Source organism: Eretmochelys imbricata, chromosome 9, assembly GCF_965152235.1.
Source record: "Eretmochelys imbricata isolate rEreImb1 chromosome 9, rEreImb1.hap1, whole genome shotgun sequence".
Taxonomy (NCBI): Eukaryota; Metazoa; Chordata; order Testudines; family Cheloniidae; genus Eretmochelys; species Eretmochelys imbricata.
In genome coordinates this window covers 47,871,197-47,885,762 of record NC_135580.1, presented here as the reverse complement: position 1 = coordinate 47,885,762, position 14,566 = coordinate 47,871,197, and the positions used below count along the sequence as shown (strand labels likewise).

Sequence of the window (14,566 nt, the reverse complement as noted above, 5' to 3'; positions counted from 1 at the left end):
GATACGTTAACTGGTGTATCTAACTGGTCATGGTGATTCTGTAATTAGCAATTCTTACAGGAACAGTGGGGCATGATTGTCCGTGGTTAAGACTATTTTTGCATCAGGAAGGGTAAAGTAAGATTTTGTTGTTGTTTGTTGTTGATTATGGAAACAGTATAGGTTCTATCTAAGGCATTATTGCTTAATGGCAAATTTTTGCCATTTCAGTCAGGTATGGGCCAGAACTAACAGACCTGTTTTAGAAATGTATTCAGAAAGACTACCTGGATTTAATCTTCAGCCTTATCTTATCTAATAAAATTCATTCCTCACAAATCCTTCAAGAATTCAGGCATTCTTAGCAACAGCTCCCAAGTTCTGAGATCTAAGTAAGTGACCCCTTCATCACTTTCCCAGTGCATCTGGGGTAGCTGTTCGAGATATTTTATACTTCAAAAGTAGACAAGGTTGAAAAATTGATCAGTGAGTGTTGATACCCTATGGCAGGGATCGGCAACCTTTGGCCCGCGGCCGGGCAGGTTTGTTTACCTGCTGTGTCCACTATTTCGGCCAATCACAGCTCCCACTGGCCGTGGTTAGTCGCTCCAGGCCAACGGGGGCTGCGGGAAGCAGCGTGGGCTGAAGGATGTGCTGGCCATCGCTTCCCGCAGCCCCCATTGGCCTGGAGTGGCTAACCACGGCCAGTGGGAGCTGCGATTGGCTGAACCTGTGGATGCAGCAGGTAAACAAACGTGCCTGGCCCACCAGGGGGCTTATCCCGGTGGGCCACGTGCCAAAGGTTGCCAATCCCTGCCCTATGGAAAGCTTCCTTTTTTAAATCAAGAAATCTCCTGGCGTCTTCCATGGAACGATTTTGTAAAGCATTTTCAGAAAAGCTCATTAATTCCTACTGCATACCAAACTGGTGTGATCCTTGTGTCAAAGGGCAAGTATGTGAAAATAAGGATTCTTGCCTGTCAGATGTTTCACAGTCCTGCTGGCTAGACTTGAAGAGAAGAAGTGGCAGCTGTTGAATATTCAAACTGCTGGGAGGTAGATTTGACAGCTGTGACTCCTGAATTGCAGTGAAGGGGGGCATAAAAAAGAAGCAGCCTTCCAGAAGCAGGGAGTGAGAAAAGTTCTTAGGGAGAAAGAAGAGCTCCTCTCTAGTTTCCTCTTGTCCTGGGAGATTCATTAATCATCCCCTGGCTAGTGGATAGGAATAACTGGAGAAATAACTGACATTGTTGCCATGGTGAGAATTGTCTTTTTTTGCTTTGCTTTGGTCCATCTGGACCATTGGCTGAAAGAAGCGGCCTTGCATTTTGTTTCATTTAGACCTACAGCCAAGGAGCCTCCTTGTGACTATTTCATTTCCCTCTGTGAATGGAACAGAGTTTTTTTCCTCCTTTTTGGGGTTTAAATTAAAGAGGACATGACTCTAACCCCCTCTAGGTATCTAGTAGTCCAGTTACACTTAATTTTCTCTTGTCTAGGTTGACCATTCCAAAACTAAGTTCAGCCTCCTTTGTGCAGTTGAAGAAGCAGGACCATAACTGCCAATAGAAAAATGAGCCTTGCTAGAAGGGAAATGTCCAATATCAAAATTCTCTTTGGCGTGGTATTTCCCTTTGATACCTGCAAACCAAGCTTTTGCCCCAGTGGGACCACCGGGAGGAGAGCAGATCTCTGATCCTTTACAAGCATATTCTTAAATTCTTGGGAAATATCTGCTGGCAGAAGCCCCTCACAGACCACCTGTTGAACAGAATTACAATAGATGTGAGCTTTATCTGGGGAGCTCACATGGGAAACCTGTCATGTCAAGGGGGAGAATCTCATTCCAGGATCTGCTTTTCCATCAACCTGTTGGAGCTTAGTGCAGAAGGTGTGTAGATTTTTACAAAGTGGACGCTTAACGTTTAAACTTTTTTAAATAAGGAAGGGCTTGTCCCCTTCATTTTGAGAGGACAAGTAATCTAAATCAGACTGGAAAATAGAGAACTTACCTATCCACCTGCATATTACCTGTAGCCATAAATCAATCTCAAGACTAAAACCACAAATTATCGTCCATTTCTAAAAATGAACCTCAGCTTAATACTGAAGGCTTTTTTTTGTGTTCTTCACACAAACCTCTCCAAGTAGGCTTCAATACTCTTTACTGTCAGAGTAGTCTTTTTAATGGTCCATCACTCTGGTAAGAGGAATCCGTGATCTTGGTGTTTTTTCCATTTTAGAACTGTACTTTCAGTTCTTCTAAAAGAGTAGCTTTTTCATGGATATGTTCAAGGTAGACCTCAAACTCTCAAGACCTGGATTAGAGTGCAGGGCTTGATATATTTAAATAAGATCCCCACATTATAGGAGATTTAAATTTTGCTGAAATTTATTTTTAAAGATTTAAAATCTAATTATGCACATAGCCTGTGTAAACTTATGCTCTTATTTCCTCTCATTGAATCTCATCTTTGACTGTAAACTCTTTGTGGTAAAGACCTTGTCCTCCTCTGCATGTGTGCTCAGTGAATAGCACAAAGTTCCCTAATCCTTACTTAGATGCCTCTGATCAATACAGTATACTCCAATGCAAGTAGTAATTCATGTCATGCTTACTCAGCTATTAAAAGAAAAGGAGTACTTGTGGCACCTTAGAGACTAACCAATTTATTTGAGCATGAGCTTTCGTGAGCTAAAGCTCACTTCATCGGATGCATACCGTGGAAACTGCAGCAGACTTTATATACACACAGAGATATTGTTTTATGATCTCTGTGTGTATATAAAGTCTGCTGCAGTTTCCACGGTATGCATCCGATGAAGTGAGCTGTAGCTCACGAAAGCTCATGCTCAAATAAATTGGTTAGTCTCTAAGGTGCCACAAGTACTCCTTTTCTTTTTGCAAATACAGACTAACACGGCTGTTACTCTGAAACCAGCTATTAAAAGTGATTGTGAGCTACCCAATATCTGTGAGCTTAAATGTCATACACAAATGGCAGCTTTTCTGGTGGCAGATGGTTTAATCAGGAAACATCAGGTCGTAACAACATACTCATGATGAATTTAGAATAAGTTAAGGTGGTTCTGCTGATACATCTTAAATTCCTACCAAATACATGTTTTGAAGTGATAGTTAGTCAGTCAGTCATCTTCCCAGCCAAATACAGGCAGTATATTAGTGTTGCTAGTCTGTACAGGAAGGGTGAATATGGATGATTAATCTCTTTAGCTCAAAATGGGATGGTGGGTTTTTTGGGTTTGGTTTGTTTTTTTTATTGTATATGAGAAATGAATAATCATAGTAGGAGATTGGTATGTAGAAGGGTTAAGTTTCTGGTCTGTTCAGATGATAAGAAGGAAAACGTTGGTATAACTATCCCATAAAAGGTGTGTGGTGCACTGGAAGATTTTCTGTATGTAAGTCTCTGGACCATATACAGTAGGTAGGTGGTATAACAGAAGGGCTTTTGGCTCATGTTAGAATTTTATGTCCTCAAGGATGAGTAATTGTAGGAGGATTTCTGATTTAAAGGCTGGGGCGATGTTGAGGTTGGCTGTGAAACCTTGATTAAAAATTTCCTCCCTTCCAAATACTTGGTTTTTGTTATTTATGACATTCAAATAAAACTGTATTATTGTGACGTATAACTCAATTTTTATGAAGGGTGTTTTTTGTATTTTACCATTCTTAATGCATGTGATCTTTATGTAGATGGAATCACTTCAGTTTGTAATGGCGAGTAATTGGTCGCATAGTTGGGGACTGAATTCCTGTGGCTGGAAAATGCCAGGGTAGACTGTAGCACTCAAGCAGTAGAGAGTTGTTTCATACTCATTTTTTGTAATAAATAACTTTTCAGTTGTCCATTCTGTGTAATGCACTCTAGTTCTAACTATAGAGCTCCTAGGCCAGGTTATTTCCAACATATACAATGGCAAGAATGGTAAACTTTTGGAAATAAAACGCCAGTCACTTTCTGGCTTTATCTCTGAAATGGCCAGTCATATCCACTTTGGGTTTGCACAGAAATGGTCACTTTTGGCAGGATATTACCAATATGGAATTTCACAGAAAAATGTCTTTTTTTTTTTTAATTTGAAGGTGGAGTGGGAGAGGTATCAAAATTGGTCTTATAGTGGAAAGTGTCTTATGTTGACTATGGAGCTGTTACCATGGCTCCATAATTCTGAAAGTCAGGCAGAATTACGTTTTTTAATCTTTTCACTGGAAAGAAAAATGTTACGTTCATACTTTTAAAAAATCAACAGAATAACCAGGCTAATCTTGAAATCTGATTTCCATACTGGAAGAAATTCTGGTAACTAATGACAGACTAATCAAAGATAATTAGCACAGATTTATAGAGGGGATAATGATTAACAAATTAATTAACTTCTTTTGAGGAGGTGACAGTAAGAGCTGAGAAGGGTGAAGCTGTAGACTTATTCTGCATGGACTTCAGGAAGGCTTTTGATATAATACTGCATAAAAGACTAGTATATAAGGTTAGTAAATATATTATTGATGGTGAACTATAAATTCGTTTTATAAGAGAATTAAAAGATACTAGTAAACGTTGCAGGTTATGTAAGAGGGAATTCCATGGTAATCCATGTTTAATCCAGTCTTGTTTTTTCACTACATTGTACAACAGTGAGCTGGATCATAGATTAATGACCTGGATCATAGTTTCCCTGAACTATATCTAAAATTGTCCCCCTTTAAAGTCCTGTCTCCAGGGGATGAGATCCCAGGCAGATTGGGAGATCTGTAGACCTTGCCAGTGCCATCTTCAGGCTGTTTTCAGCATTGCAAGCATTGTAAATTTCAGGTATTTTTAGTGAACATTTTACAAAAACTGATCACTTTTCTGCTTCAGTGGATTCTAGGTTAATCTAAAACTGAAAACCCTACAAAAGTATTTTCTCTGGTGCTCTTAGTCTTATTTTAAATATCTGAAAGGAAACTTGCACAGCAATGTATGTACACTGGCGAGATGCATGAAATTGGGGTGGGACAAAAAGGATAGTGACAGGATCCATATAGAATGGAAAATGAATATTGGTACTTCCTCAATATAGGAACAGCGCAAATTAGAAGGAATAATCATGGCACTTCACATAATAGTTGGTGTGAACAAACCCTGGAATATTATGAACATTTTCGGGCACTATATTACTAGAAAAACATTTTAAAAAATTAAAAGATATAGAAGAGGTCAAAGTTGATAAACCATCTCTGGATTTAGAGTTTGGAAGTGAAATAAGGAAAATGTGGTGAGCTTTCCTTATAAAAAGAAGTTCAACCCTTAAAGCCAGGAGTCTAGAGTGGCTGAGGGCCACTGCAGGTACAGAGTTTGATTGAAATAAAATTGTCATGTTTCTCAGCTCCTCATCACACCCCATCTATGACTAAAAATGCCAAAGGCCACATCAGCCATGTACCAGTTTAACAAAATAAGTTTTTTTGTTTGTTTTTTTTTCTTTCTGGTTCTCTGCATCATATTTCCCATGTGGAGGTTGTCTGTCAGAAACAATTTGGTCAGTCATTGTTACTTGAACTGGCTTCATTGTTACAAAATTGCCTGCTACGCTAAACTGTGTTTTTATTGATGTTGTAGAAAAATAAACCTTTTCTCTCATCAAGCTGCTTTAATTTATTTGAAATTCTGTGCCTTTTAAGGAAGTGGTTAGAAAGAACAAAGGATGTAGGAGAAACAGATTTCTTCTTTATATTGTATTTTTACCTGCTAAGAGATTTATTTGGCAAGTAATTTTTTAAGACCAAATGTTTCCTTTTTTCAAGTGGAAAAATGCTTTCTGATAAGTTGGGATATTACAAGAAAGTAGAGAGAATTCTAACTTTTTTCCAGGGTCATTGTTAAAACACTTGTGAAAGGTTGTGTTCTCTCTCTCTCTCTCTCAAAACACAAAAAACAAAACGAACGAACGAAAAATGTGCTTAAAATCTGCTATCTCAATTTGAAGTTTATCTGAGAGTAATTCTGTTGAAAGTATTAGAAGAGAAAAGGCGATATAGAGGCAAAGATAGAAAGAGTAGATAAGAACACAGACATGAGGGGAATAGGAAAGATTGGTAAAGTTGGAAAAAACATTTGAGATCTGTCAGTATAGCTATGTAGAGAGAGTTATCTTTATATACTGTGTATACCAGTGGTGTTTCTGATCATTTCATTCGAAGGCATTAAATGTGAGGAAGGATCAAAAGAAAACTCACTTGTTTCATGTTTCCAAAGACTGCATGTTTGAGAAGATTATGAAGAAAACAGACCAGTTGTCACTCTGTCGCCTTTAACTTTCAGGTGTATAGTCCTGTCAGTTTTACTGCTGTTACAGCCTGTATTGAGGCATGAGTCAAACAGCAGCTGTAGATGGTATCAGAACCATTGTACAAAGGAGCTGGATTCCAACACAAAATAGTAAAGCCTGCAATATGTGTCATGGATGCTTTCTGACATCCATGGTAAGGATTTGAGGTCCCAAATACTGTTGAACATGGCAGGGAAATCTTCATATGTGCTGTTTGAGCATGGAATAGAGATGACTAGCTTGTAAACTTTTTCTTGGTGAGAGAGCTCAGCAACCAGACAAGGTAAATGTGGATTCTGTCACTGTTTATGTTGGAACTTAGAGCTCCTATAGCTTAGCTATCAGTGATTATTTGTCCACAAGTTGCTGTATGACTTGCCTCGCGTGTGTTGGGGGAATAATTTACGATTTTTCCCCTCTGATTTCTTCCTTTCCAGTTTACCTTTTCTGTATTGTATTAAACGTCCCCTTGTGGTTGGGATCCTATTTTTGATAATCAAAAACCTTTTGTAAGGATAAAAAAATCAGTTTGCTCATTTCAGAGAGAAATACAATTCACTGAGATAATGATCAGATTGAAAAATTGCATCCTTTACAGAGTGATAGTACATAGAGAAGTACACAGAATCAATTCTATGGAGAAGACTGACTGTGACTCTAACTCTTCCTGTATTTAGTGCTTCATATCATGGTGGGTCTTCTAGGAATAGCTGTTATGGGTAACAAAATAAATGAACTTGGCGTAGAAGAAACTAGTACTTAAATGCAAGAAACTAAGGCAAAGGTCAAACATAGATTGGGAGTACAGAAAGTTGAAAAAGAATTAACAGCCCTTAAAATCTTTACCAGTAAAAACTAGGGCTGATATTAAACAATAATAGAATACCATTTATTTAAATATTTTTGGATGTTTTCTACATTTTCAAATATATTGATTTCAATTACAACACAGAATACAAAGTCTACAGTGCTCACTTTATATTTTTTATTACAAATATTTGCACAGCAAAAAACAAAAGAAATAGTATTTTTCAATTCACCTAATACAATACTGTAGTGCAATCTTTTTATCATAAACATTGAATTTACAAATGTAGAATTATGTACAAAAAAAACTGCATTCAAAAATAAAACAATGTAAAATTTTAGAGCCTGCAAGTCCACTCAGTCCTACTTGTTGTTCAGCCAATCGCTCTGACAAACAAGTTTGTTTACAGTTGGAGGAGATAGTGCTGCTCGCTTCATGTTTATAATGTCACCTGAAAGTGAGAACAAGCATTTTCATGGCACTGTTGTAGCTGGCGTCGCAAGATATTTATGTGTCAGATGTGCTGAGGATTCATATATCCCTTCATGCTTCAACCACCATTCCAAAGGATACACTTCCATGCTGATGATGAGTTCTGCTTGATAACGATCCAAAGCTGTGCAGACCGACACATGTTCATTTTCATCATCTGAGTCAAATGCTACCACAGAAGGTTGATTTTCTTTTTTGTTGGTTTTTGTTCTGTAGTTTCTGCATCAAGAGTTGCTCTTTTAAGACTTCTGAAAGCATGCTCCACTCCTTGTCCTGCTCAGATTTTTGGAAGACACTTCAGATTCTTAAACCTTGGGTCGAGTGCTGTAGCTATCTTTTGAAATCTCACATTGGTGCCTTCTTTGTGTTTTGTCAAATCTTCAGTGAAAGTGTTCTTAAAACAAACGTGCTGGGTCATCATCTGAGACTGCTGTAACATGAACTATATAGCAAAATGCAGTTAAAACAGAGCAGGGGACGTACAATTCTCCCCCAAGGAATCCAATCTAAGATGTAATTAATACATTATTTTTTAATGAGCGTTATCCGTATGGAAGCATGTTCTCTGGAATGGTGGCTGAAGCATGAAGAGGCATACGAAGGTGTAGCATATCTGGCACCTAAATACTTTACAATGTCTGCTACAAAAGAGCCATGCAAACACCTGTTTTCACTTTCAGGTGGCATTGCAAATCAGAAGTGGGCAGCATTATCTCCTGTAAATGTAAACAAACTTGTTTGTCTTAGCGATTGGCTGAACAAGAAGTAGGACTGAGTGGACTTGTAAGCTCTAAAGTTTTACATTGTTTTTGAGTGCAGTTGTGTATTTTTTTAAAAAAAGTAAATGTGTAAGTTGCACTTGCACAATAGAGATCGCACCACAGTACTTGTATAAGGTAAATTGAAAAATACTGTTTCTTTAATCATTTTTACAGTGTAAATGTTTGTAATAAAAAATAATATAAAGTGAGCACTGTACACTTTGTGTTCTGTATTGTAATTGAAATCAATATATTTGAAAACGTAGCAAAACATCCAAAAATATTTAATATATTTCAATTGGTATTCTATTGTTTAAAAAAATGAATCGCTATTAATCAGTTTTAATTCCACTGTTAATCGTGATTACTTTTTCTGAGTTAATCGCGTGAGTTTGTGCTTAACCTAATCAACAGCCCTAGTATAAACACTTATTTGCTATATTTGCAATAATTACCAATTTTAAATACAGTGAGGGGAGTACTGCAAATTCCAGTAACACAGTGGTAGATGGCAAGTTTTAAAGGGCACCAACACCATATCATCCATTTTTTCCAGAGCACGTGTATACAATTCCATAATCTTTAATACCTTTACATGAAGAATTGGTACACTTTCAAACTTAGAAATTAAATATTTGAGGCATTAAATTAAATATTGGCTGTTCGTGGAACGTTGCACACCAGATAATGCTTTCCAGAAATTTTTGTAGGTAAGTGGATTATGAATGTGAAACAAGAGGATTACATTTCAGAGCAACCATAGATCTGGTCTCCACTACAGAGTTAGGTCGACATAAGGCATCTTACATTGATCTAATTATGTCAGTGTCTACACTACGGCCTTGCTCCTGCCTATGTAAGTGCCCTACTGCACTCAATAACTCCACCTCCACAAGAGGCATAGGGCTTGTGTTGGTATAGTTAGCGTGATGCATTACTTACATTGACTGTTGGCTGTCATTCGTGTCAGTTTCACGGCTCCATGCTGGAGCCGTGAAATTGACAAGAAAGACTGGTAGGATTCACAGCCTGGCTCACAGCTATGGCTGGCCCCCCAGCTCCCCACTCTGAATCAGGCTGCTATCTGTGCTTGGAGCCAGGAGCACATGTGGCAGCAGGGCTCTCCGCACGGGGAGCTCCACCTGGAGCTGGGAGACTGCTCTCGGCCCCCCACACTACCCCTTTTAAAGTCAGTGCAAGTGCACCTGGTGAGGACGTTATCCACCAACAGAAGGAGGGTAGTGTGGACATGAAAAGCTGCTGTAATTACTGCGGTGGTTGTATGTTGATTTAACTTAAGACAACTTAAGTTTGTAGCGTAGACATGCCCATGGTATGTTTGTTTGTCTTTTGGAATACAATGTAAGGAAAGTAAAAGAATCTGTTGAATTGGAACTCTGAGTCAAGCTCCCTGTATTTCTTTTTCTGTTACAACATGCAAATGGTGGACCATTAAACCAGCGTCTAGCTGCTGAGAAGTCTATAAAGGGCCTTTGACAGTTACACAAGGATAGATTTTAAATATCTGCATATCAAACCATATTTCTCTTGCAAAGAAAAACTTTTATATTTCATATTTTTCTTCTAATCCAGAGGAGTCATGTGAACCTTTTGCCATAAAGTTAATTGATGGGGGGAAAAAAAAATAGCTCCATAAATTATCGAGTTCCAAAAGGCTCTTGCTTCAGACCCTCTAAAACTGGAAATGGCCAGTCAGAGTGGTCTGTGTGTGGTGTATGCCTCTCTATTGATCCCCTGTTCTTAAGTATGTTTGTGTGACTCTGCATATGAAGACCCTGTAACGGCTGGGAAAGAAACATCAAGGAATAAGTATCTGAAAATCTGGGAGATTGCATTATTCTCTCTTGAGTATGACCCTGTTTTATTCATCCAATTTAAGATTCTCTTTTAACAGCAGAGTCCAGTTGATCATACCCAGGAGTTCAAACCACCTGGCTCCCAATTTTTCGTGATCTGGATTATTGCTTTCATTTGTTTATAAATCAAACCTACTTATTATTAGCACTCTTAAATAGATCAGTTTCCTCCTCACATCCACCCCTTAATTTTTCAACTGCCCATGATGCAACAATGTCTCTTCTTTCATAACTGTGGAATGAAGGAATCTCTTTACTCTTGCTACATTTGCGCTCTCCTTTCTACAAGGGAAAGTGGGGCAGTGGTATTAGTGATCTGTTGACTTGCAAGAGGGAGCCAGTGGCTCTTATGTCTTTGGTTCATTTTCAGGCAGTGAGTGTTGAGCACTAGTCATTGACTGGGAGATTGTGCCTGTCCATAAGTTTGGGCAGGGAGATGTTCTGTGATTAAAACTTTGCTCACATTCCCCGAACAAACAAAATGCAGTTTGTGAGCCCTTCCCCATAGACCTAAGAGCCACATCAAAAAGTCAGAAATTGTTTTGAGTCCCTTCCCATTATCGCTGGGGGCAGGGAAAGTGCTTGTAATTGAAGATTAGGGCCATCTTTTATCAGACAGATGAAAAAGCAGCTGCTGCATCCTTTTCCCTTCATGAGTGAATATATTTTAGCTGTAGGCATTGGCTTTATAATTGGCCCAGACAGTGTGCTACGCATGCCCGTGGGCCGTCCCTAATATGCCATATCAGCGTTTAAATAAACAAAAAGAGAAAATGGTCAAAGGGTCATCATTTTTTCTCATACTGGTTGGAAACCAAAGCCATTCTCCTGGAATAACACAGTTATGTTAGGTAGGATAACAGAAAGCATATAAACCCTTATGTTTCAGGGCATTTAACTGCTGGGGAATATAAAAAACTTCCCTTTTGGCAGGTCATTCCATAATTGTCCATTGTGTAGTTTCCTGTAAGCATCTGTGGTTACTGTTGTCCCGGACAGTAAACTGGTCCATTGGTTTGATCTGGTATGGCAGTTTGTATGTTTATACTTCATTTATGCAGTACATGTATGATGTGGTATAGGACTGTTGATAAGGGCAATGGTTTTAGCGTTCCCTTGATTCACCAGAGCCCAAAATTAGTGTGACCTTTGGGGCATGCTGCAAGATGTGTTTCTTTGATGTGTTATGATTAAGGCTGTGAGTCTGTCATGGAAGTTACGGATTCTGAGACTTTCCATGACCGCCGTGATTTCTGCAGCGGTGGGTGCTGGCTCAGGGGCTGCTGGAGCCAGGAACCCCTGGGCCAGCAGCAGCAGTTTAGATGTGTGGGAGGTCACTCAGGGCTAGGGGCAGGGTGTTGGGGCCAGCGGGGAGCGCTTACCTTGGGGTGGGTAGCTCCCTGGGTATCACTGGCTTGGCTACCCTGCAGCTCCTAGGTGGCAGAGGGGCCGGTGTGTGGTTTCTATGCTGCCCACAGGCCCCGCCCCCGCAGCTCCCATTGGCTGTGGTTCCTGGCCAATGGGCTCTGCGGCAGCCAGCGCTTGTGGCTGGAGCAGCGAATCCCCTGGTCCCTCTGCCGCCCAGGAGCTGCAAGGATGTGGAGCTGGGTAGGAAGCCCCTACCAGCTCCGCCAACCCTTCCCCCCCACCCAGCACCAACAGGGGTGCTGGGCCGCATGCCATGGCCTGGCATCCTCTCCCCTCCCCCCCCCCCGCCCTTAGTACCAGCTGGGAGACCATTCCAACCTAAAAACAACCAATGTTTTCATCAAAACTCACTTGTCTTGGGGATGCATGTCCTACCACAATATTTGTTAACCCATGGCTTTGTATTTTTGGGATTCTAGGATTTTTATAATATGCTTTGTGTTAACACTAACACACCAAAAAAAAAAAAAGGTTGGGTGCCCAGGTTTCCCTGAGACAACTCCTGTGGCCAGACCACCTTGTGTTCTGTTTAGTGAATTGGTGTGTATCACTTTTGTTCCCATCTTTAGGAAGAAGCCCTGAGGCGGCAGAGAGAGCAGGAAATTGCACTAAGACGACAGCGGGAGGAAGAGGAACGACAACAACAGGAGGAAGCACTTAGAAGGTTGGAGGAGAGGAGAAGAGAAGAGGAGGAAAGACGTCAGCGAGAAGAGTTGCTTCGTAAACAGGTGAAAATGAATGTAAGGGATTTACCATGCTCAGGCATGGGAGATGCTGGAACTGAGTGAACACAGAGACTTAATAGTAATACCAGTGGAGGAGAGGATGAGCCTTTCTGATCAGGATGGGAATCTGGTAGTGGAACTGCATGTGGGCAGAATTAAACTGATTGAACATGGATTACATTTTCCTTTCAACCTGGTAATAAGGATGAACAAACTTTGTGCTGTGGGAAGCCGTCACAACTTTTTTGTTGAGAAGGTGGAGTAGGTAGCAGTTCACATTTATCAGCGGAGCGCCTCCTTGCACCAAGCCATGTTGCAGGGGGGGTTGTCTCTATTGCCCCCTGCAGGCCATCTGTCTTTGCATGCCACTCAGTTCTGGCTGAGAAGTAGCTAGTTCTGAGCCCTTCCAGATTATCAAAATGTCCAATGTAGTTCAGAGTCCCAAATAATCAACTTATCTTCTGGGCCTGGTTCTCAACCCTTTCCTAGCATTCCACTGCCTTTCACTGTCTCTGGTATCAAGCACTGTCCTGCCTAACATAAATCTTCCTGAAGCCACTATTCTCCAACAAGCATTGGTGCTTTGGCCCTTCACAGGAGCCAGCCTGCCTGTTTGTTCTCTGTGGCTTTTTCCTCCAGCAGGATTCCCCGCACTGCCTCCTTTCCCCAGGGACTCCAGCAATTTACGTCAGAAGTCTCCCTACTCTTTACAGGTCCTATCTTTGGCTCCACCCCCCAAGAACCTAACTTGTTCCCTGTGAGCCTCTTCCAGCCTGACTTCACTTAGCCTCTCCCAGAGAGGAAAATCCCCTTGTTCCACTCTCTCCTGGGTCTCCTCTCCTGAGTTCACAGATCTGTTTAAATAGTCCTCTCTCTGATCTTCTGCATCTTTATCAATCATCAAGTCACTATCACACTCAGCTCAGTGGGAATAGTTTAAGGGGCCAGCCAGCCTGTGACAGAGCTATATTTGTTGAATGTTTTACTTTCCATTACATATTTGACTGGGGCTCCAGAATATGTTGTGGCCTAAGCTTTCCAGTCTGTGGTCATTAATTTAAAAAGGGGGGCAAAATGTTTATAGTATTCTACCATGATAGTGTAAAATATTTACTCTGTAAGATGTAGTGTTTTGGACATTACTACAGAATACTGTATAATCCTTGACTCTTCTCCCACAATGCCTGTGTTTGCCAATCTGCCTGACTCCACTCTGCCAAGTTTGCACTCCTGCTTGAAAACCTTATCCATACTCCTTCATATCCTCTTGCCTTGGCTACTGTAACTTCCTTTTTTTGTGGCCACCTAAGTTCTAGCTTTATAGATTCCATTATGTGTCCACTCCTTCTGACAGCCATCTTACACTTTTTTTTAAAAGTGGTCCGGGTTCCTTCCCCACTCTGAACTCTGGGGTAAAGATGTGGGAACCTGCATTCAAGACCCCCTAAGCTTGTATTTACCAGCTTAGGTTAAAAACTTTCCAAGGCACAAATTCCGCCTTGTCCTTGAACAGTATGCTGCCGCCACCAAGTGATTTAGACAAAAAATCGGGGAAAGGACCACTTGGAGTTCCTATTCCCCCAAAATATCCCCCCAAGCCCTTACACCCCCTTTCCCAGGGAGGCTTGAGAATAATATCCTAACCAATTGGTTACAAAGTGAACACAGACCCAAATCCCTGGATCTTTGGACACTGAAAAAAAATCAATCTGTTCTTAAAAGAAGAATTTTATTTAAAAAAAAAAAGGAAAAGGTAAAAATCCCCTCTGTAAAATCAGGTTGGAAGATAACTTTACAGGGTAACAAAGGATGCACAAAACACAGAGGGAACCCCCTCTAGCCTTAGTTTCAAAGTTACAACAAAACATGGATAAACCTCCCTCCAGCAAAGGGAAAATTCACAAGTTGAGAAAACAAAGATAAACTAGTACGCCTTGCCTGGCTGTACTTACAATTTCTGTAATATGAGAGACTGGTTCAGAATGGTTTGGAGGACATGGATTGATGTCTGGACCCCCTTAGTCCCAAGAGCAAACGAACACAGAAAAAAAGAACCCAAAACAAAGCCTCTCTTCCCCCTGCCCCTCCCCAATTTGAAAGTATCTTTTGTCCCCCTTGGTTCCTTTGGTCAGGTGCCAACCAGGTTATTTGAGCTTCTTA

The 14,566-nt window shown here is 40.5% G+C and overlaps 1 protein-coding gene across 4 annotated transcripts in view; it reads left to right on the top strand.

Annotated features, from left to right (window-relative positions):
- The window catches only part of GIGYF2 (GRB10 interacting GYF protein 2), a 148,926-nt gene that overhangs the window by 113,095 nt on the left and 21,265 nt on the right, over positions 1–14,566 (top strand). For all 4 annotated transcript variants that reach the window (XR_013347177.1, XM_077827171.1, XM_077827170.1 and 1 more), the window contains one exon: positions 12,251–12,409. Coding sequence is in view for 3 of the 4 variants with exons in the window: in XM_077827171.1 (XP_077683297.1) it covers positions 12,251–12,409 (159 nt within the window). In the remaining variant the exon portion in view is untranslated. The remainder of the gene's footprint in view (positions 1–12,250; positions 12,410–14,566) is intronic.